The 24,901-nt window shown below is 48.4% G+C and overlaps 1 protein-coding gene across 1 annotated transcript in view; it reads left to right on the top strand.

The window, feature by feature from the left end:
* The first annotated feature begins 1,863 nt into the window (after window positions 1–1,863).
* ANTKMT (adenine nucleotide translocase lysine methyltransferase) overlaps window positions 1,864–24,901 on the top strand; it is a 42,388-nt gene continuing 19,350 nt past the window's right edge. The window contains exon 1 of the mRNA XM_078664304.1: window positions 1,864–2,025. Within this exon, the coding sequence (XP_078520430.1) occupies window positions 1,864–2,025 (162 nt within the window). The remainder of the gene's footprint in view (window positions 2,026–24,901) is intronic.

Raw genomic sequence — 24,901 nt, 5'->3', positions numbered from 1 at the left:
GCATGAACATTTTAAAGGAGGCCAAGAGACCCTCCACGAGAGCATCTTATGCGTTTAAGTGGAAGCGGTTTTTCTTATGGTGTAAAGATCACCACCTTGACCCGACCAAAGGACAGGAGGACGTCATCTTGCCGTACCTCCTTTCCCTAGCTACTGCTGGTTTGAAATACGCTTCTATTAGGGTGCATTTGTCAGCCATAGTTGCATACAGAAAATCACCAGATCAGGTTTCTTTCTTTCAGGTTCCGGTGGTTAAGGACTTCCTCCAGGGGTTGAAGAAAGTCTATCCCCCTGTGCGAAATCCTTCTCCCCCATGGGAATTAAACCTGGTGCTATCCAGGTTAATGTCACCACCTTTTGAGCCCATCCACAAGGCCTCTTTGCAACATCTCTCTTGGAAGGCGGCCTTTTTGGTGGCGATTACCTCGGCTCGCAGAGTCAGCGAGATTCAAGCTCTCTGTGCGAAAGAACCATACACTATCTTTCATCACAATAGGGTAGTCCTAAGGGCTCATCCGGTTTTCTTACCTAAAGTCATCTCTGATTTTCATATAAATCAATCCATTTCCCTACCGGCATTTTTTCCAAATCCTACGACCCCAGCCGAGCGGTCACTGCACTCCTTAGATCTTAAAAGAGTGCTCAAGTTCTATTTGGAAATGACCAAAGGGATTAGAAAAACGGATCAACTGTTTGTGAACTATGGTTCAATGCGAACAGGTTTTCCGGCGGCCAAGAGGTCCATCGCGAGATGGATTGTCTCTTGCATAAAATTGGCTTATCAGCTTGCAGGCAAGCCTTTGTTGCAGTCACCCAAAGCGCATTCCACTAGAGGGAAGGCCGCTACAGTAGCCTTCTTGCACGACATTCCAATGTCGGAGATATGCAAGGCTGCGACTTGGAAATCAGTTCATACCTTTACGAGACATTACTGTCTCGAGTCTGATTCCAGGGCCGATACTCAAGTAGGACAAGCCTCTTTGAGGAATCTATTTGGGTAGCCTACGGCCTATACGAGCTTAGTGTTTACTAGGCTTAATATGGTTTATTACTGTATTGTTACTCCTTTGCCCGCAGGGAGATGAGGTGAGGCTCGCTATTCTATTCTAATGCTTATGACTATTGATGAGGATCCCCTGGAAGAGAAGGATTAGTTACTTACCTGTAATCCTAGTTCTCTTCCAGGGGTATCCTCATCAAAGTCATAAGCAACCCTCCCGCCTCCCCGGGCAAAGGACACTCTTTAATAAGGAGATATTGTTAACCTATTTGTTATTGGGTTTATTTTCAGTCTCCGAAAAGAACAACTGACCTAACTGTCACCCCTGAGGCATGATGGGATACTGGGGGTCATGAGTGCCTTAAAGGCACGGTGTCAGTTTATTGCTATGCAGCTACAGGTTAGCTTTTCAGTCTTTTTAGACTGGGTGTTTGCAATGCAGCCTGGGAGCTTTCTATGCTTCCAGTGAGTTATAAGAATTTCTACTGCTTTCTGAGCATTAAAACAATTTATAAACAAACTTTTTGTTGTTTCTCATGTTTCTAATGCTTATTATTATTACATGTATGGTGGAAATTCTACACAGCATATTTCAGCTCTGTTTTTATTGGCTGCTATTGCATGTTATATATATATATGTATTTATATATATATGAGTATATATATGTGGGGCACATATAATATAGTGTTTCCGGGGTCCCGCACATGGGCGGGAATATTCTAATGCTTATGACTTTGATGAGGATACCCCTGGAAGAGAACTAGGATTACAGGTAAGTAACTAATCCTTGTGTTCCATTCTGGTGATGTCCTTCGATACAGAGGCTAAGAGGGTCTAATTTGTTTGTCTCTTGTTCACAGGCATGAATCAGGATGACCTGGAAGATGTCCGAGCCCAGCTGCATGGAAAGCCGATCGGGGGATGGGCCCTGTTGCAGATGGCGGGGGGCTGTGGGATTGCTTCCTATGCTGTGTGGGCGGTCTTACTCATGCCAGGATTCAGGAGGGTGCCATTAAAATTGCAGGTAAATGTGTTCTTTACGAAATTGATAGTTCGAACATATTGTGTCATGTGAGTATGTGGCAATAATTCAGATTTTCTGCAGTAGGGTTGAGTAGAAAAATCATGATATTAAAGACACAGAGGCTAGTTTATGCATATGCTCTTTATTGCCTCACACAGCAACCAAGATAGAATGTATAAATACTCCGAGTATGAAGCCATCGTCCTTCTTTCTTGCTACAAATGAACAAAGAACAGCAATAAAGACACATCAACCATTCTTTGAATTATTCTCGATGACATCCTCCAAAAAAGACTCTAATGCCGTCCGCGTACCGAATCTGATTTTAAACTTGTTCTCAAACAAAGAACCAAAAAGGATAAGGGTGGGAGTCAACTCAGGAGGGTTAATATTAGCCTCAGTGTCTTTAATAAAATCATGATTTTCTACCCACTTCACTGTAGAAAATCTGGGTTTTATGGCAAGGCACAGAGGCCAACATTATGCATATCCAAAGCCTAGCTATACCATTCACTGCAGCATTCTCCACTCGTTTGAAATAAAATCTGTTAAGTCCAGAATCAGTAGCCCAATATGCTGAAGCAAGAATACTTCCTAAACTTCCTCCCAGCAGAGAAGCTTTTGAGCTCAAAGAGCCTGTTGCAGAAGCGCCCCGAATGTAGAAATGTCAGTTTCTGTCGTTTCTCATAAACACCTTAACCCATCTCCCTAAAGGTGGACAAGAAACAGGCCTATGCAGGTGTCTGTAAGAAATCAACAATTGAGAGTTAACCTGATTTCTCAGACCTCCAGTCCTTCTCTCTTTCGCTGGCAAACACATTACCACACACAAACTCTTGTTGGCTCCATACTGGGATAAAAAAATAGATAGTTCTAGGCAAAGTCTTAGTTCTCCTCCTTACAAAGAAACACAATACTTCAGGAAAATAACTCCTAGAAGAAACTTCCAAAGCTCTAATGTCAGACACTCACCCGAAGAAAAAGAGGAACATAACCAATTTAGTTGACAATTCTCTCAAAGACAAAAACTCATTCTCACCTTAACCTGTCAACTCCTTCAAAACTATATCAACATGCCAAAGTGACATATACTTCGGACCTGGAGGAACCTTTAACGTCACACTTCTAATCAATCTCATTACCATATCATGCTGCCCCAATGGCATCCATCCACTAAAATATGACCTGCAGAAATCACTGACCTGTTTAAATTCAGCGTACTCTAAGAACTGCCTCCTAAAAACACTTCTGTAAAATAATTTACAACACAAACTAAAAATGCTGGAACAGTATCCAAACGCCTCTCAGAGCACAAAAAAACGTATCTCTTCCACACCAATATATAAGCCTTCATAGTTCCTGGTGCCCAGGATCCCTTGAGGTTTGTAGCCTCTGAGGATAAGCCTAACACCTTCCATACCCTCCGAAAATAATCCATTCAGTCAACTGCAGTTTCCCCTGCAACAACAGCTCGTGATACTCCCCCATCGGATTCACCAACAACCCTGGATAACATGGAATAACCACTGGATTATCTACCAACAAATCCATCACATCTGGAAACCACACCTGAGAGGGCCAAAGCAGAGCCACCTAAAGAAAGTCTTCCTGCTCTCTCCTCACTTTCCTACCAACGTCTGAATGATGGAAAATGGAGGAGACACTTTCCTGTGCCTCAACCTCCAACTCTGTGGAAACACATCCACTGACTTGGCTTCTGGGTCCCGCTTCCAACTGAAAAGGCCGGATTATGTGCATTTAACCTACTTGCAAACAGATCTTCCTTGAATGGACCCCAACTCCTCTCTAAAATGTTGAAGACAACTCTGTGCAACATCCAGTCGTTGGATTCCCTCAAATTCCTTGAATCCAATCAGCCACTGAATTGCTTCTTCCTGCAATATGTTAAGGGTGTAACATGATATTCTGGCTCAGACAAAAATGCCAAAAGTACCTTGCCAAATCCACTAAAGTCTTCGACGGTGGACCTCCTAATCTCTTTACATACCTGACCATGGACATATTAGCCATCTTCAACAAAACACAGCACTTTATATGGTCCCTGCCAAAACTGTTCACTGAAAACCTGTTAACATTTCCAGGTAATTGATATGCATCCTCTTCTCCTGGAAAGACCATTTCCCTCATGTTGTCAAGGAACCACATCTCGTCCCCATCCTTGAAGACTGGCATCTGACTCTATTACTAACTCTGGAACCTCTCCAGAAATGTCACTTCCATTCTAAGCCTCCAAATTGGCCGGCCACCAATCCAACACCTCCCTAGCCTCCTGGTCTCTAGAGCAATCTTCTGCAAACATTTCACCCCCTTTCAAAGATGAAAAACCTTCAATCTCTACAAAGCGCTGTAATGTAATGGGGCTGGAAAGATTACATGAACTGATGCTAAAAACAAACCCACCAATCGGGCCAGCTGCCGTAGAGACACTGATTCGCTGCTCCTCAGCCTCCGTAATTCCCTGCGGATTTTACTCACTTCTCCATTGGCAACCTCAATACAAAATCCTTGACTACAGACTATAGAGCCACCAAAACATGGACTGCTAACTCCATTTGCTCTTGTGCCAGCTTCTTTGTCTCCGCCATAATTAGAATATTGCCCAAATACACTATCAAACAAACACCTCTTGATCTCAACCAAGCCATTACTCTCCTTTTAACCTTTGTGAAACACCACGGAGCCGATGTCAGATCAAATGGGAGACATATGAACCTCCACATCAACCTCTGCCGAAGTGACATATACTTCGGACCTGAAGGAACAGGCATATAGGAACATATTGGAACTGTTAAATATACATCTTTCAAATCCAGGTGCTTTAACCAGTCTCCATTCCTCAGAAGATATTTCAATGGATGGATGCCTCACATCTTGAAATGATTGATTGAACCCAGTCATTCGAATTCTTTAGATTGATAACTGTTCTCAATCCTTTGTCCTTCTCCTCCACTAAAAATAAATTGCTTATAACCCCTTTTGAGTCTCTCCGAGACCTCTCAATAGCATCTTTCTCCAAAAGAGCTTTCACCTCCTGAGTGACCATAATCTCCCGTCCCTTTGAACACTTTAGAGCTCTTGAACTCATGTTTTGCCTTGCAATCCTACCAACTATATACAATAACCCTGAACAGTATCCAACACCCACTGATCTGTCATAATTTCCTTCTAGGATGACAAAAATTGCCACCCAGCTTTATAAGGATACATAAAGATTATTTTGCCAAACATACCTTGTGACCCTCTGGCCCTTCTGTCACCTCTTCAAGTTCATACTCTTCCTCTCTGATGCTATGTGAAGAACCATGGCATCTGGTATCCACTGGAGGGTGTAAAACCTTGTGCAAAAGAAGCCCACATTATTCCATATCCTCAGCCGGGAAATCAGCCCTGCGTTCTCCCGGTCCCTTAAAAGAAATTCCTGATTTTTTGTGTGCTTTCTATACTGAATTAAATGTCCATACATACCTGGACATATCCTTCATGAACTCCTCACCAGAAGGGAAACCGTTGGGCTTCAATGCCTGACTCCTTGCTTGCCAGCTCAGTCAACTTAAGACGCATTTTTAAGAGGCTACTCTTCCTCCTTTAAGCAGAAAGAGCTGCATTAGTGTCACCCAATAAACAAATGGCTCTCTGCACTCATTGGTGCATGTCCCCAGCATTAAATTTAGTCTTGATCAATATGCGTCCTCGCATATATCAAAAAACATTTGTCAAGCTTCCAAAAACCACCAACAATCTATCTTGATACCCTTGAAGGCACTTGTCCATTCCCTTTCCCGAATCCCGACCAGACTTATTTAAAATGGCCATCATCTTTGGATCCCAGTCAGGAGTATAAGCCACTTCGGACCCAACTTTGGTCTGGTATACTCCAATGTTAACCGGTTCCTTACTTCTTTAGGTATTTTCTGCCTAACCCAGAACACAACATACTGAGCAACATGATCTGTGAGGGTCCATTGTGGAGCTAGTGGGTGCTAAATAAGGTGCAGATCAAACATATCCTCTCAAAGAGGGATCTAATATACCCTTCATCTCATCAAATGTTTTACTATTTCTTTTTTGTTCCTTTGCCTTCAGTTCTTCCTGATCTGATTCCTCCAAATCAGAAGCACAACTAATCTGCACATCACAACTACTGGACGACTTTTAAAGCCCCTTTAGTGGCCTTTATAGCCTTATGTTTCAACTTCAACTGAGTTGCCCTTTTTGTTCTTTTCTTCTTCCATCAAGACCATCATGTCCTCCCTAATTAGGGTTTTTCTTCCTGTTTCCTGGCAAGTGTTTCCTTTTTGAGACACCTTGCATCCCTCAGTAGACACTCTCATTCACCTCATTCTTTTCCACCGACCAAAAATGCTCCCCCTCCTCAGTTCTGTCCAAACTACTCCCCAATGTAGGTAGTAATTTCTCTACACATTCATCTAATCTCTTACCCAACTGTGACGCCAAAGCAGAGAAAATATCTGAACATGCCTGCACTTTATCACCTATACTCTGACATTCCTCAGAACCTTGAATTTACATGTCTCAAAATACCCAGGGCCAAAAACAGGCCTTCTTAACTCAGACGTAAAGAACAACACTTCCCAGACTCCTCATATCGAAGTCTCCTCACCGTGCTGTCTCATGTTTAAAATGACTTCACCATAAGTCCCAAAAAATGGCTGCCAACAATGTCATAAGCGTTACCCTAATTTGCCCAATCCAAAATTGCTGCTGGGTGCCTGAGCAATGCACTCCTACAGGAGCTTCCAACGAGGAATGAAAACACAAGCAACTCATCACGCAAGTAAACACTACGCTTGCCTTGCTGGCAGCATTTACAACTCGAGAGCTGATAGCACAAGGCTCTTCTCAACTGCCCTGCTCCTGACTGCCAAGCATCTCAACTGAGGATCCATGCACCAGCAACCATGAGTCAAATAAAACATGTATTAACCTTCCTATAAATACAGCTGAGTATAACAATGAATCATGTTAACCTCCTAAATTAAAAACCTGTAAACACCTCAAGAAGAAACAAATTCAAACAGAACAATCCTATCAAACCCAAAAATATCAACGTGTCTGTACATCTTCAAGTAACAAACCACTCCTAACCACATAATTACATTTCCTCTCAAAACTTATACTCAACCTTACACTTTCAAACATGTATAAATAATCATTCTCATATAGAGAACGTATCTAAGCGACCCTTGACCCTGTCACCAGGTAGGCCGCCCCCCTCAGCCGCCACACGGTCCTCCTGCGCCGCTGTCCCGCTGCCTGCTGTGTCCATGCTTGGTTGCCTGTCAATCAATCAATCAATCATGCCATTTGTATAGCGCACTACTCACCCGGGAGGGTCTCAAGGCGCTTGGGGGGAGGGGTATGCTACTGCTCGAACAGCCAGGTCTTGAGTTGTTTCCTGAAGGCGAGATGGTCCTGGGTCAGCCGAAGGTGGATGGGGAGGGAGTTCCAAGTCTTGGCAGCCAGGTAAGAGAAGGATCTTCCTCCGGCGGTGGCTCTTCGGATGTGTGGTACGGCTGCGAGGGCGAGGCTGGTGGACCGTAGCTGGCGGGGCGTGTAGAAGGTCAGGCGGTCGTTGAGGTACTTGGGGCCCAGGTCGTGGAGAGACTTGTGTGCGTGGGTGAGGAGCCGGAACGTGATCCTCTTGTCGACGGGGAGCCAGTGCAGGTTCCTCAGGTGGCTGGAGATGTGGCTGCGTCGGGGCACATCCAGGATGAGTCGGGCGGAGGCGTTCTGGATGCGCTGGAGTCTTTTCTGTAGCTTGGCTGTGGTTCCGGCGTAGAGGGCGTTTCCGTAGTCCAGTGCCTGGGTGACAGTCTTCCTGGTCTCGGTCGGGATCCAGCGGAAGATCTTGCGAAGCATACGCAGGGTGTTGAAGCACGATGAGGAGACGGCGTTGACTTGTCTGGTCATCGAGAGGGAGGGGTCCAGGATGAAGCCCAGGTTGCGTGCGTGGTCGGTTGGCTTGGGTGCGGTGCCCAGGGCTGGGGGCCACCAGGAGTCATCCCAGGCGGAGGGCGAAGATCCCAGGATGAGGACTTCCGTCTTGTCCGAGTTCAGTTTCAGGCGGCTGTCCTTCATCCACTCGGCGACGTCTTTCATCCCTTCGTGTAGGCAGGTTCTGGCGGTGTCGGGGTCTCTGGTGAGGGAGAGGATCAGCTGGGTGTCGTCGGCGTAAGAGATGATGTTGAGGTTGTGCTGGCGTGCGATGGCTGCGAGAGGTTTCATGTAGATGTTGAAGAGGGTGGGGCTGAGTGAAGATCCTTGCGGGACGCCGCAGATGACTTCGGTGGCCTCGGAGCGAAACGGGGGGAGGCGGACTCTTTGTGTTCTTCCGGCGAGGAACGAGATGATCCACTCCAGTGCCTTCTCTTGGATACCGATGTTGCTGAGGCGCTGGACTAGGGTGCGGTGGCAGACCGTGTCGAACGCAGCGGAGAGGTCCAGGAGGATAAGGGCCACTGTTTCCCCCTTGTCGAGCAGGGTCCGGATGTCGTCGGTGGCTGCGATGAGGGCGGTCTCGGTGCTGTGGTTGGCTCTGAAGCCGGACTGAGAGGGGTCGAGGGATCCGTTCGTCTCGAGGAAGGCGGTCAGCTGTCTGTTGACGATCTTCTCGATGACTTTAGCAGGAAAAGGGAGGAGCGAGATGGGGCGGAAGTTTCCTGTGATTCCGTCCTTTTATTTTTCTGCCTCTAACTGTTTTTTTTGCCAATGTTTATTGTTGATTGTCGCCTCTGGTGCCCTTGTGCCCTCTCCCCCTGCCCCTTTTGCCTTCTGTGCCAACCCCTCCTGCTCCCCTCCCTCGCGCTTTCCCGACACTGCCTCCCTTGCGGCCCCGCCCCCCTGGTGCCCCATTCGCCGCCCCGCACCTGCCTCCCAGCTGCTCCTCCCTCCCATAGCCCCTCATATGGAGGCCGCGCGGTGGTGAAGGGAGCGATCCTTGACCCTGTCACCAGGTAGGTCGTCCCCCTCAGCCGCCACGTGGTCCTCTTGTGCCGCTGTTCCGCTGCCCGCTGCCCGCTGTGTCCGTGCTTGGTTGACTGTGATTCTGTCCTTTTATTTTTCTGCCTCTAACTGTTTTTTCACCACTGTTTATTGTTGATTGTCGCCTCTGGTGCCCTTGTGCCCTCTCCCCTCCGCCCCCTTTTGCCTTCTGTGCCACCCCCCTCCCGCTCCCCTCCCTCGCGCTTTCCTGCCGCTGCCTCCCTTGCTGCCCCGCCCCCCTGGTGCCCCATTCGCCGCCCCGCTCCTGCCCCCCAGCTGCTCCCCCTCCCATAGCCCCTCATATGGAGGCCGCACAGCAGACGCGCACGTCCGCGCCTGGACCGCGCCCAGCGCCAGAACCCCTGGTCCCCGCTAAAACCGAGAAACCCGACTGAGATACGACACCATCACCCTCCACGCACTCAACACCGGCCGACCAGCCTCCTGCTACCAAGCCACCCCAAAGTGCACCCACGGACCCTTCACCTGCCAAATCTGCAAATTCACCTGCGTCCGAACCTGCACCCCACCGCCCGGACCAGGAAACAACAACCACCTCAAGTGCATCCTGCTCAACACCCGCTCCGTCCACAAGCACGCTGTCGAACTCTGGGACCTCCTCGACACAACAGCACCAGACGTCGCCTTCCTCACAGAAACCTGGATGAACGCCTCCTCAGCCTCCGACATCGCCATAGCCATCCCGGACGGATACAAGATCCGCCGAAAGGACCGCGCCAACCAAACCGGAGGAGGAATCGCCATCATCTACAGGAACACCATCGGCGTCACGACCAACTCCAAAGATGCCCTCACCACCGCCGAACACCTACACTTCCAGATCCACACCGACCCCAAGACCACCCTCAGAGGAACCCTCATCTACAGACCCCCGGGCCCACGGACACAATTCAGTGAAGCCATCGCCGACTTCATCAGCCCACATGCCCTCGCCTCATCAGACTACATCCTCCTAGGGGACCTGAACTTCCACCTGGAGAACAACAATGACAACAACACCACCACCCTGCTTGACAACCTCGACAACCTCGGACTTAAGCAACTGGTGAACACCCCCACCCACTACGCCGGCCACACGCTCGACCCCATCTTCTCTGCCAGCAGCCACATTGCCTTCAGCCACTCCACCGGACTACACTGGACCGACCACAGCTGCGTCCACTTCACCTTTAAGAAGACCACATCCCACCACCGCCCGCAACAGATCCCCGTAGATGCTGGAGCAAAGTCACCACAGACCAGCTAACCACATCACTGAGCCAGAACCCACCAATCAACACTACTGACACCAACGACGCAGCCCGCAACCTCACACAGTGGATCGCCAACTGCGCCGACGCCCTTGCACCACTGAAGAACCCTCCAGGCAAGCCCGGCAACAGGAAAACAACATGGTTCACCGACGACCTCAAAGAATCGAAGAAATCCTGCCGAACCCTCGAGAAAACCTGGCGCCGCGAACAGACGACAGAAAACATGACAGCCCTCAAGAACGCAACCCGCAAACACCACCAGCTGATCCGCACCACCAAAAAGAGATCGTTCAAAGAGGAGCTGGACAACAACACACACAACAGCAAGGAACTCTTCAGCATAGTAAAAGAGCTCTCCAATCCCAGCGCCAGCAGCAACAACATCACACCGTCGCAAGACCTCTGCAACTCCCTCGCCACGTTCTTTCACTGCAAGATCGCCGATTTACACGACAGCTTCGGCACCCAGACTCTTCCCCCAGCCACCGAACCAATGCCCCCTACAACCATCCTCAGCGCTTGGACTCCCATCAGCACCGAAGACACCGCCCACGCTATGAACATCCTCCACTCCTGCTCTCCTTCCGACCCATGCCCCCACCACATCTTCAACAAAGCCGACACCATGATCGCAACCCACCTACGGAATGTCATAAACAACTCCCTCACGTCCGCCACCTTCCCAGAGAGCTGGAAGCACGCAGAGATCAACGCCCTACTGAAGAAACCCACAGCGGACCCTAAAGACCTCAAAAACTTCCGCCCCATCTCCCTTCTTCCCTTCCCTGCAAAAGTTATCGAGAAGATCGTCAATAAACAGCTGACCGCTTTCCTCGAGGCCAAAGGCTCCCTCGACCCATCCCAGTCTGAATTTCGAGCCAACCACAGCACCGAGACTGCCCTCATCGCAGCAACTGACGACATCAGGACCCTGCTTGACAACGGGGAAACAACCGCCCTCATCCTCCTAGACCTCTCAGCCGCCTTTGATACAGTCTGCCATTGCACCCTAATAACTCGCCTCCACAACACCGGGATCCAAGGTAAAGCCCCGGACTGGATCACCTCGTTCCTCTCCGACAGAACCCAGAGAATCCGCCTCCCCACCTTTTGCTTCACGGCCACCCAGATCATCTGCGGCGTACTCCAAGGCTCATCGCTCAGCCAACCCTCTTCAATATCTACATGAGACCCCTCGCCACCATCGCACGCAAACACAATCTCAACATCATCTCATACGCCGACGACACCCAGCTGATACTCTCCCTCACCAAAGACCCAGCCACCGCCAAACTCAACCTCCAGGAAGGAATGAAAAACGTCACGGAATGGATGAAACTCAGCCGTCTGAAACTGAACTCAGACAAGACGGAGGTCATCATTCTCGGACCATCCCCATCCGCCTGGGACGACTCCTGGTGGCCCACAGCACTGGGCACCGCACCGACACCCACTGATCACGCATGCAACCTGGGATTCATCCTGGACTCCTCTCTCACGATGACCAAGCAAGTCAACGCCATCTCATCCTCATGTTTCAACACCCTGCGCATGCTTCGTAAGATCTTCCAGTGGATCCCTACCGGATCCAGAAAGACGGTCACCCAGGCCCTCGTCACCAGCCGACTAGACTACGGGAACGCCCTATATGCAGGAACCACAGTCAAACTTCAGAAAAGACTCCAACGCATACAGAATGCATCCGCATGACTAATCCTCGACATCCCTCGCCACAGCCACATATCAGCCCACCTGAGAGACCTGCACTGGCTCCCCATCAGCAAAAGGATCACGTTCAGGCTCCTCACCCATGCACACAAAGCGCTCCACGACATAGGCCCCGAATACCTCAACAACCTCCTCACATTCTACACTCCAACATGCAAACTCCGCTCCGCCAGCCTCGCCCTCGCCACCATCCCACGGATCCGCCGAACCACCACCGGAGGAAGATCATTCTCCTACCTGGCGGCCAAGACGTGGAACCCCCTCCCCGCCCACCTACTAGTGACCCAGGATCACCTCACATTCAGGAAACACCTCAAGACCTGGCTCTTCGAGCAGTAGCGGCAACCCCCCTCCCTCAGCGCCTTGAGACCCGTACGGGTGAGTAGCGCACTCTATAAATGGATTGATTGATTGATTGATGCATGAGCAGCAACAAAGAAGGAAGATGGCTTCAAGTTCTGAGTAAACATATTTGGAATGTTTAACCCCTCCCATGCTGGTGACGGAACCGCTCCGTCACCAGCCACGGACGCGCTGTGCTGATGACGGGGCAGTTCCGTCACGGCCCGCTCGGCGCGCGTGCGCGGCGCGGATTCCGCGCCTCCGCTGGACGTTCTGATGAGCAGGCGGGGCCGTGACGGAACCGCTCCGTCATCAGCACCACAAAAGGGGGTGGTGATGGACGGAGCATCTGAACCAAACAAACACTCACACCCAGTCAAAAGATCTGGGTTTAATCCATCACCGTTCTTTAGCCCACTCTGCCACCCCAGTTCAGACATCAGCACAGCGCACCCGAGGCTCGTGACGGAGCGGTTCCGTCATGAGCATTGGAGCACTGCGCGTCCCCCCCACCCCACTAGCGCTGCGGTGGAATTGCCGCCGCAGAGAAGGGGTTAACGGTTCTGATTCTGTTTTAATGTTCTATCTTGGTTGCTGCTGTGTGTGAGGCAATAACGAGGATATGCATAATATTAGCCTCTTTGACTTGCCATAAAATTAAATGAACTGTATACTAATTTGTAAGGGGAAAAGAAATGTGTTCTTGTAGAGAATGCTCTTCTCAACATCAGTGTTGGAATGTTTAGTGTCTGACATGGTCATTTACTGTGATGCGTGCGTTTTACATATAATTCTCTTCATCCATCTTGTTCCTTCCTTTTTCTTGAGGCCACATTAGGGCTCTCCCTTAATTCCTTCTTTGTATGCTGTCCAACATCTGAATTCTCATTTCCCTTCTCTTTCTCATAGATTTCAAAACTCAGAGCCTGGTTAAATGATTCCATGCCCATTCTCTTCCATTATTGCCTGCATGACTTCTTGTGGTCATCTATTGCCCAGGTCCAACCAAGCACGTTCTCATAATGTAGCAATATTCCACTTAAGACCCTGGTCCAAAATTCCATTTTCACTTCTTAAACTAAAAAAATGCCTTTTTCAAGTACAGTATGCTTAAGCATGTCAACCACCTTCTGTATAGTGCTATAAAGCACCCAAACCGTTTCCACTATATTGTAGCTTTCTTTAGGTTCTAAGTGTGTCAAATGTCGTAACTTGACAAATCACACAGCAAGCCGTGCCCTATCGCAGAAAGTGCTTGAAACTAAAAGCATTATTGAGTCTTAGAAAATGTCAACTTCATCACAAATATTAAAATTATGTTTGCTTTGTACTGGCCAAGATCATGTCTCTCACGTACAACTTAACAGCAACTTAGAATTCTCACATAGCTCCAGATTTTTTGAGTGTCATAAAATGACATCAGTGATTGCCAATGACTGTCCATTCATGTTCAACTGCCACCTTGTATAGCCAACCAAAGTGTGTCTGTATCTTGGCACTGTCATAAAAAGTGTTCTTATATACTTGTCTATCAGTGTCCCAAAATTCATCCCTCAATACAAGCCTTTGCATACAATGGCCCATAAAATGTCTCCCATTATTATAACACTGTTGCAAATGTTGTTCCATTGTTTCATTTAGCTGATTTGAGTAGTGTCATATAACACAGGCCGTGCACTCTGCCACACAATATCCCAAACTGCTAGCACGCCAACAGCGCAGTAATTGATCGAAACATTGTCAGGTATGCTGAGAGATCATGATCTGTTGATTAGTTTCGAAAAGGTAGCAAATGAGGTTCACAGTCTCTCCAGCCATTAAGCTATGTATAGTTAGTCCAAAGTGAAGTAAGAGTCATAGTTGCGAAGGTAGGATGGTTATGTGATCTAGTCATTCGTTTGCAGACTTCATAACCAGGAGACCGATGCCTGAATCTCCACCTCCATGCCCACTTGACCAAACTGTGAGGATTATTGTTTAATCTCACTTTGCTCTTTGGGTAGCGCCTAGTGGTGGCTCAATTCACATTGATACTATATAAGAACTGTCCGTCAAGGTAAGGCCGAGCAAACCAAGTACAACATTTCAAAGTACAAGATTAATAAGACCAAGAAGAAGTTGGGTTTATCAGGTTGAAATATCTTTGGTAATTCATTAGTTCAAATAAAAGAGAATTGTCTTTGTATTCTAGTAGACACTAACATTCAGAATCCAAAGTTATATTGTGGTACATCTTCAACTGAAGTTTATTTCAAATTGTAAATCTCCCAAAAAACAAAGAAAAATACACAAAGTCATCATGACAAGTCAATTATAAAAATGTATCCCAACAAGTCCATTCAATGCCGTTCACACTTAAGGCTAAAGCACACTGAATGTTAAAAAATAACAATACAGCAAAACACAGATGGACTTTATTGCTTGAATACTACAAGGTTATCAGTTTGGAACTGGTAAACCAAGCAGAGTTAAAAAACACTTGCAAACTACAAAACATCAACAAGAGCTATCGCTTGAATATTGCAAAACTAGTAAATCAGTTACATGTCGAACATTAAACAGCTTAAATAGGAGAACTAACCTTTTTCTGGCCACAATATATAGCTTGCAGTCATTTCCAACAAATGGGCTCTGCACATACCCATTTCTGGCTTGGTGAGGTTATTGCTCCTTTTTTGTACAAGTACCCCAATTTAAATCTGGCATATAGAGAATGAATACAAGACGGACACATCATTTCAAAGTATGGCTCGTAGCCCCAGACAGATTGAATGGAAATATAACTTTGACTACCTGTAGACAGAAGGATCTGGTCTGTTGTTACATTGGGTGCACTAACACTGAGGCCATCACCAAGCCAGCTTTAGGGTAATGTAAATTCATTGTGGTGCCTGAGAAGTACCAAAGAGATGGTCAGCTGTTTAATAGTTAAGATAATTAACGAATTGTGGCTACTGGGTTCTGAATTCATACATGAAAGCTGAACCAAAATACATGAGATTCAGAAGACGTCTAAATATGAACATTTTCAAACTGGCCTACAGTTAAGCAAGGTGGTCACTGTGAAGATCATGGCACTGTTTTCTGCCTCACTGATTAGACTTAAAAGACCCTTTTGAGAGTCCAAAGCAGACGACCTCTTTATCAAGAGTTTCAACGCTCTGAAATAACCATGAGGAGAGGCGTGGTGCCTTTTTTTGCTTTCAAACACATAGCAGGAAATTGACCAGGCCTTCAGTAATCTGTGTGGCTGCAGTTCCATTGGCTGGTACCAGTCAGGATGACAGCTTTTCAGTGTACTCCAGTGATAGTGGTTTAGGCCTAACCACGTCAAGTGATACAAGACTGTCGTAGCTAGTGTCGTATTAGTTTTAACATACTATGGTTAACAGTGGTGCATCACTAGACAAAAGGTTTCAGTGATACAGAGAGGATATGTATTCCTCAAAGACAGTCTCATGCAGAGAAAGGTTAGAAGATAGAAATGGCATTGAGCATTCTTCATATGAGTTAACAGGGTAAAAGTTAGCATCTTCCTGCACTGTGACTGCAGGCCTCATCTCGGACTAGTATGTTAAAAAGAATAAAGCTCAGCAGCAAATTGCAGCTGCTGGGTCTGCTAAAAGTTCAAATTAATTCATTATTTTAAAAATACGACTGGAAGGAGTAGGAGAGCAGTTAGTTTTAAAACATTTTTAAGTGAGTTCTAAGCTCAGTTAATCCTTTAAGAGTGAAAGAGATACATGTGATTTACAGTAGGTGAAAACAGCATTGGATTTGCTTTTGTGTATTGTGTGTGTGTACAAGCATGCCAGGAAGGGGAGGGTACGAGAGGCCATACTTTTTCATTTTTACCAAGGGCAGCAAACTTTCCAGGGCGGGCCCTGGTTGGACGTGGTCTCAGTACTGCCTGAATCGTAGCATTAATCCCTCCCTTCAGGCACCTATAGCTTGTCAGCAGTGCGCATTGTACATTCACACAGATTTCAACTTTTTACATGGTTTTACAGAGCTGTGTGCTCATCTGCAGCATTTAATAAGTAAGGTCACTGACTAACCTGCTACTAAACAGGGCCTCAGGCTCAATAGGATTTGAACATGCGCTTGGAAGTAGCAGGGAAAAGCTTCCTCCGCTGTGCACTGTAGATGCAGCCAAACAATTGTGTTGCACTGTGCCTGTTGACTGTGAGTGGATGAGCCTTGATCTTGCCCAAGGGGTAGCAGATCAGGCAGCAGCCCCTCTGACTCTCTGACCATCAACTAACAGACGTAGTGCATGGGAGGGTAAATATAAAGCATGGAAGTAGTGGGAACTGTAATGTGTGCTTCATATGTATGGAAACACCAATAGAGTTGATTGCTTTGTACACATACCAACATGGAAAGAGCACTGCTATGCCAACAACGTCACAAGGAGCGCCTTCAACACATCGAAATAACTTGACGCGTCTCTACTAAGCCAAAAATCAATACCATGGTGCCAGATGTTTTATGATATGCAAAATACAATTAATACAAAATAGAGTAAAATTCTTCCTCCGCCTTCCTCTGAACGTATGACACCATTCTTCCAAGCACTCCAATGGCTACCTGTAGCTGTATGATCAGGTTCAAGGTATTGTGCATCATCCTCATCGCCCCCCCCCAAGGAAATGGGCCACTATATTTACACATTAAATGTAAGCAATCCAAACAAAATAAGACAATCTGCTTAAAGCTAGCACCACAGATCATCCAGTAGTGCACAGGAGGCTCTATTTTTTCAATTCAAGCGCCAGCCTCTAGAACTCATTGCCTGTCAATATTCTAAACGTTATGGAAAATGTAAAGTTCAAAAGAGAAACATAGAACTGTTCTACCTTGTGTTTGTCCTACCCCTGGAGCATAGCCTCTAGCCCATCCTCCAGATTTGGCTGACTTGAGTCCTTCCACTGCTCAACTTTATAGAACTATTTATTTTCTTTTTTTATCAATTAGTGTGCATGTGTTTCCCAGCTCTGTCCTCTCAAATGCACCCTTGTGCTCCATGTTTCTCTCTTGTGTTATTCTTCCCCATCCCAACTTCATCGTATGCTTCTCTACTGCCACATGTTGATCTCCCACATGTTCCTCTCTACCTCGTACACAGCTTTTCTCTTCCTCCCGTCCAACCACTAGCTCGCCCACCAGATCTTCCTTTGCCCCCCCACCCAAAGGTCAAATTTTTTCATTTTGCACTTTTTCACAAAACTGTTTTTATTTTCTTTTTACTGAAACCATTGAATAAGAAGCTAGTAAATGAGATTGACAATAAAGCTAAGCAATGCTAAGCAATAGGCGGGCTTTAAGCTCGCTGTAATTTCTTAGTAAGCCCACAATAGCTCTTTTACAACCAGATAGCTGTGCTCTCTGGTAGGCGTGACCCTAAAGTTAGCCACAGAGCTAATCTGAACTACCAGCACACCACAAACTATAAAAATGCATATCTATATTTCACACTTTTCATCCATCACACCACCAAGTGCTGCGTCCCATATTATGATAACTGCACCTCAGTGGTCATCATGCACAACATGGAAACATTTTCTACATAAGCCACGTAGGCACAAAGCAACGCAACATACTTCCAGCCACACATCCCCATGCTGAACCGTGTTATAGCGCTTTTTAATGGGGTTAATTTTGGAGATCATAATAATATCCCTATATATAGCAAAATGCATCCCAGTTGCAACATGCGGTGCGGGTGTGTGGGGAACGCAATCCTGCAACAAAATTCAAATTATGGAAATAAAGTTCATCAAACGGCTCCTATGTGTGCCAACAGGCACCTCTAACATTTTTTGCCACACTGAGGTGGGTCTTGAATCTGTGCGTGATATCATCCATGTCTCCCCTTTACTGCTCTGGAGTAAAGTTTGGAGCTCAGATTATTTGAAACTCACAAAGGCAATATTACAAGACTGCCTCAAGCTTGAGTATTTTCAGAAGATCCCTTGGCTATCATATGTTAGGGAAACTCTTTTTAGGATAGGTTTGGGTCATATCTTTACGAATATTGAGTCTGTTGGTAGTGAGACAAAGTTATTAATTAAAGAGGCGTATCGCACCAGGTTAGGTGTTCTGAGAAACAGTGAGAGTGCGGTTTACTACAAGGGAAGGTTGCAGCATCAACCTTACCTTTCATATATAGGACATACACAATGGCGCTTTTACTTGACTAGGTTCCGCCTTAATACACTGCATTTCTTATTTGCTTTTCCAAAACAAGTGGGATGGTGTGAGAGTTTACCCCCCTGTGCCTGTAACAACAAAGTTTCTAAAAACACTCTCCATCTTGTACTATTTTGCACTCTGTACAAAGATTCAAGAAACCGTTTTATCAGGCCGGTTTTGTTATCCCTTGGAACCCGTTATTATAAAGAGGAATATGACCATTTACTCTCACTATCAACCCCAGCAATATGCAATGCCGTGCTTAATTTTATTAGAGCGGCACTTGCTATCAGAAACCGATATTGATTATCATCATGGCACACAAGTTGATTTATAAAAACATCGTATAGATTAGCACTGATATGAATTGCATATGTACTGACTAACATTTTATGTGTTTTTATACATGTGACTCTTTTGTATCTGTAAATTTTAGTGGTAATATAATAATGATCAAGGATGTAAACATAATGGTATCATGTTTTTAAACTGTGTAAATGTTTGAACTTTTATGATTTGTTTCTACGAATCGAAATAAAGTTATTATGATGATGATGAGATCATAAAGCGCTATCACATGGATCTAGTTCCACATCTGAGCCTGGTGAATAAATCAAAACATTCATTAGTATGTGAAGGCCATTAGGCTCCACAGAATGACAGAGAATAACTTAGTTTCAAACCCTTAAGGTTTATTAAATGTTATTGGTTTACTGAAGGCAAAAATCAGGTTAGTAACACATTATAATCAGAATGTGTATAGCTCAAATAATATGCAAATCAGATGATATCAAAATCATGTAAATCAAAGGACGATTCTGCATGTGGTCACCTTAAAGAATAGGAAAAAGGAAAGTTAGTCCTCTCGTGAAAGAATTCTAAAGTCTCCTCCTCTGCTCTATTCTAAGTCTGAACTACTCAATTCCGCTCTGCGCAATATTAAAAGAAACACAAACTCTAACATTTTACACACCTACACCAGTTCTCATAAGACTGTCCAATAAGGTTGACACAAGAAGGTACAATTACATACTCGTTAGGTTCTCACTAACAAGTTCCATATGCGTCCTTCAAAGAAAGCTATCTGTAACAGGATAAGGTAAATGGACTAGGCTGCATAATGCCACAATCCACAAACACATTCCTTGATACTCACAAAGAAAATAAGGCATTTCTTTACATGGGAAAGAAGGAAAAAGAAAATCATGTTCGACAATTAGAACTCCAGTTCGCCTAGATATAAAATGTTTGCATGTCACAAAACAAAATGGCGAACAACAGTAGACATTTTGAAATTCAGGCCTGCATTAGGTATAGTCAATCTAAACGTATAAACAATATTTCTCTCTACAAATAGCATTGCTGTGTCTATGCTTTATTGTTGTTTTAATGCAAATATTTAATACATTAAAAAACTTCTCCACAGACTACTCGTGTGGCTAAGTGCTTCAGTGCCCCATTTAGGGGGTAGTAAGCACGATACAAATCTTACAACAAAATAATATGTGCACATTCACATCACCAAGCATGTAAATCATTAATGTAGTAATGTGGCAGCCATCTTTTATTAGTGATACCAAATGCCTAAGGCCCTGTTAAGTTGACATGAGAATCAACACATAGATACTTGTCCTTTTTCATGATACTCAAGTAAAGCTGCTTTTGTAATGCAAGACTTGTTCAAGAAAGATGCGAGAACAGAGCAGGATGCTGGTTTAGCCGCAAGTATTTCAGCATATCACAGTTAGAAATATTTCTGGTACGTGTTATGATATTGCTAATTAGTACATGGAAAAGTACTAAGGTCAATACGTTGCATTACAGTGGAAAGTGCCAAGATTGCCACGTACGCACATACTAAAGACACGTATATCTCGGACCATAAATGGTATAATGCAGTCTAGGCCTTCCTTGATTGGACAATGTTGGACCCGGCCTCGTGGCGTGGTCCTACCCCTCCCGCATGGCGGGCCCCGGACGACATCGGCCCTCCATCCAGCCCGGGTCGGCCTCGGGCACACCTCTGCACGCCCTCCAAACCACCAGATCCGCCACCCGGCGGCCCACAACCACTGACCCGACACCCTCGGGCCGCCCCAGCATTACCGGTCCGGTGCCCACCTCGGACCCTCATTCCAGGCCCGACGCCATCTTGGGCCCATCACGTCACAGACACGTGGTCCCGGACCAGCCGCGGCCACGGCCCCAGCGAGCCCGCCATCGAGGCACCATGAACCCTCCGGGTGGTAGAGTGGCCACTCCACCAGAGACAAGGAGAGGGGAGTTTCGATGGCTCTCCAACCATCCCCGGATGCCTGGTTTCGATCACCCTCCGGCCTCCCTGGGCTCCGGCTCCACCCCCCTGCTGGGTGTCTGGACACCATCATCCCGGCCCCTCTGATCCCCAGGCGAGAGGGTCCGGACATCAAAGGACTCCAGACCTATATCTGGGCCAGCCCCGGAGTAGGACGGCAGTTGTATCCCGGAGTCGAGAAGCCCTGCTGACGCTGTCGCGGCTGACCCTGAGACGAACTCCCCTTGCTGTTCTACCTGGAGCCTGCTGGCGCTGCCGCGGTCCATCTTCGCTGAACCATCTTGGAGCCTGCTGGCGCTTCCGCGGTCCATCTTCGCTGAACCATCTTGGAGCCTGCTGGCGCTGCCGCGGTCCACATTCGCTGAACCATCTTGGAGCCTGCTGGCGCTGCCGCGGTCCATCTTCGCTGAACCATCTTGGAGCCTGCTGGCGCTGCCGCGGTCCATCTCCGCTGAACCATCTTGGAGCCTGCTGGCGCTGCCGCGGTCCACATTCGCTGAACCATCTTGGAACCTGCTGGCGCTGCCGCGGTCCACACTCGCTGAACCATCTTGGAGCCTGCTGGCGCTGCCGCGGTCCACACTCGCTGAACCATCTCGGAACCTGCTGGCGCTGCCGCGGTCCACGCTCGCCGAACCATCCTAGAGCCTGCTGGCGCTGCCGCGGCCCAACCTTCCGGAACCCCCCAGCTCGAGGATTGAGAGCTGTGCGTAGGGTCCCGTTGCCACCGATCATCGATAAGACTGTCCCGCTACCTTGCCCCTTGCTACGAGACTTTCCAGATCTCTGGATCTGCTGTATATATTGAAACGAAACTTATTGCCCGATAAAGATTGAAACCTCTACCTACGTGTGGTGTATATTTGGAGTGGTGTGGTTACTCTGCTGTACGATTCTAGGAGAGGGCCCTCCCGTCGGAGGCCTCTTGACATCGCTCGGTCCCTTCTCTGAAGGAGGGGTAGACCTAGGGGTGATCAGTCAGACACCTTCTGCCTCCCCCGGGTTCGCCTTTCTAACATTGGTGGCAGGCGCTGCGATCCGAGCCAACGCAAAATCGTACAGAGAGTGATCTACCCGCTACGACGGAAAAACACACAGAGACCATGACGACCCAAGGAACCACCCTACCTGCCGAATTCCAGAAAGAGAAGATAGAAGAATACAGCCACAAAGAACTAAAACAATTCTGTAAAGACATGGGTATCGCTATCACTGGCCTGAGCACAAAAGAGGACTTCAAATCGGCCTTACAAGCCTGGGTGGAAACCCGAGACAGACCACCCCAAGAGGAGAATGGCCCGAACGGGCAACAGGAAACCAGCGCACCCCCGACGGGGGAAAGAACCTCAACACTAAACGCGGACCTCATCTATGAAGACGCTCGAGAACGAGAGCGCAACCGGCTACACGAAGTGGAACTTGCGCGACTCCGGCTAGACGGAGAACTCCAGCTAGCGGAGAAAAAGATAGCCCTCGAGCAACTACGGCTGGAGGGGGATATAGAAGAGAAACGGAGACAACGTGACCTCGAAGAAAAACGACTAGCATATAAACACGAACGAGGCCTGAGAGAACTAGAAATCAAGGCCAAGATCAACGAAGATAGCGCGGCCGGGGCCAAGACCGCGGCCCCTCCCGTGGACGCCAAGGTTCACCTACCGAAAGATGTAGTCAAAGAATACTACAAGAACGATGATATCCAACAATGGTTCAAAGCCTACGAGGTGGCCATGACCGCCCATCGGGTGCCCCTGAAGGATTGGGGCGCCGGCCTGTGGGGAAAGTTCGTCAACGAAGGGAGAGACGCCCTGCTGGAACTCCCTGACACCGAAATGACCTCCTATGAACACATGAAAACGGCCCTACTCACGCGCTACGGACTCACCCCCGAAATGTACCGGCAGAGACTGTAAAAAAATCCCCGGTACCACTTGGGTAGAGTATGTGAACTTTTTTAGCAGAGCCTTCGAGGGGTGGGTCAAAGGCAGTCAGGTCACTACCTACCAGCAGTTGGTCGACCTGATGTTATGGGAGCACCTCTCCAACAACTGCTTCATTGAACTACGACAGCACCTCCTCGACAGCAAATTGACCGAGCCGCGAAAGCTAGCGGTCGAAGCAGATCGGTGGGCGAGCAACCGCGTCCACCGGAACACCACAGGAGAATACGGACGAGGGTCCCCGGGGAACCACCGGCCGCGAGGCGGCGTGTCTGGCATCAGCCGAGGCCGAGACCTCCCGCCGGGGTCTTCGCCCGCCTCCTCTACACCAGCCTCCAGCCCGAGGGGGGCCCCTCCAGCCCGACCAGGGCCACGCCCCAACGTTACGTGCCACAGATGCCAACGGCTGGGTCACTATGCCAATGATCCTCTCTGCCCCATGAACCAGCGGCTCGGCACCACCGGGCCCCCCGGTCGACAAATCACTGCAACTGCCCTAAGCGCAGAAAAGGATGAAGAAGAAGAGGTCCCTATGGTACCAGAAGAATAGGAGTCCGCGGCCATGTGCCTCGCCTCCCTGGGCAACAAAGACATGATCCCCCGAGACCAGATTCCGGTCAACACCCAGAAGTACCGCCAGTGGGTCACCATTAATGGACGCCGGGCCGAGGCTCTCCGTGACACGGGGGCCAGCATAACCGCCGTCCGCTGCCATCTGGTGACCCCAGAACAAATCTTGCCCCACGTTCTGTGCCCTGTCCGGTCCGCGGACAATTCCGAGAGCCTGTGCCAGATGGCCCGCATCCCCTTCGAGTGGGAAGGAGTGTCCGGCCTGTTGAAAGTCACCGTCCGAGACGATGCCCCAGTGGACTGCCTCCTAGGGAACCACCTGGAAAGTTCCCCCTGGGCACAGATCGAGAGAAGAGAGCATCTGGGGATGCTAGGCCTTCCTCAATGGGTTTGCGTAACGACCCGATCCATGTCCACCCGGGACGCCGTCCCAACTGAAGACAATCTGCCCGAAGAACCTGAATGGCCGGCACCTCCGCCACCCGCCACTGCCACGGCCGAACCCGACGTGGGGCCGCAGGGCCCCCGCCATGAAGGACTTCCCGAGCTCGGGCCCCTTCCCGAACTAGCCCAGTGGCGCCAAGAAGGGGGCCCCACCCGCGAGCAGTTCCGTCAGGAACAAAAGACATGTCCTTCCCTTGAGGGACTCCGACAGCAAGCCGCCACACAAGCCACAGGAGACTCCTCGGGGTCCCACTGGGTCTATTGGGACCAGGACCTCCTGTACAGTGAACAGAAGATCGCCGAGCTGGGGGCCGGCCGAGTGCTAGTCGTCCCCCTCCACTTCAGAGACTTTCTCTTAAACCTGGCACATGATGTGCCCCTCGCCGGACACCTGGGGCAGGACAAAACCTACAGCCGCCTGGTGACCCACTTTTATTGGCCGAAGATGCGCCGCGATGTGTATAACCACTGCCGAACCTGTCCGACCTGCCAAGCCAGCGGAAAAAGTGGGGGGAAAATCAAGGCCCCACTCCAACCGTTTCCCGTGGTGACCACTCCCTTCGAGCGAGTAGGGATCGACATCGTGGGGCCCCTGGATCCTCCAACCTCCCAGGGGCACCGCTTCATCCTCGTCCTGGTGGACCATGCCACCCGCTACCCAGAAGCTATCCCCCTCCGGACTATCACCGCCCCCGTAGTGGGCCGGGCGCTAATGGGGATCTTCTCCCGAGTCGGCTTCCCCCGAGAGGTCGTCAGTGATCGGGGCACAAACTTTATATCGAAATATATGCGGTCCCTGTGGAAACAGTGCGGGGTCGCGTATAAGTTCACCACCCCGTATCACCCTCAAGGGAATGGACTAGTGGAGCGATTTAATAGGACCCTGAAAGGAATGATCAAGGGCCTAGAAGAGCCCCTCTGGCGCAAATGGGACGTTCTGCTGCCCTGCCTCCTGTTCCCCTACCGGGAGGTACCCCAGAAGTCCCTGGGGTTCAGCCCCTTTGAACTATTATATGGCCACCCGGTGCGAGGCCCCCTCAGCCTGG

This window comes from Lissotriton helveticus, chromosome 10 (assembly GCF_964261635.1).
Source record: "Lissotriton helveticus chromosome 10, aLisHel1.1, whole genome shotgun sequence".
Classification (NCBI taxonomy): domain Eukaryota; kingdom Metazoa; phylum Chordata; class Amphibia; order Caudata; family Salamandridae; genus Lissotriton; species Lissotriton helveticus.
This window is presented reverse-complemented; position numbering and strand designations above follow the sequence as displayed.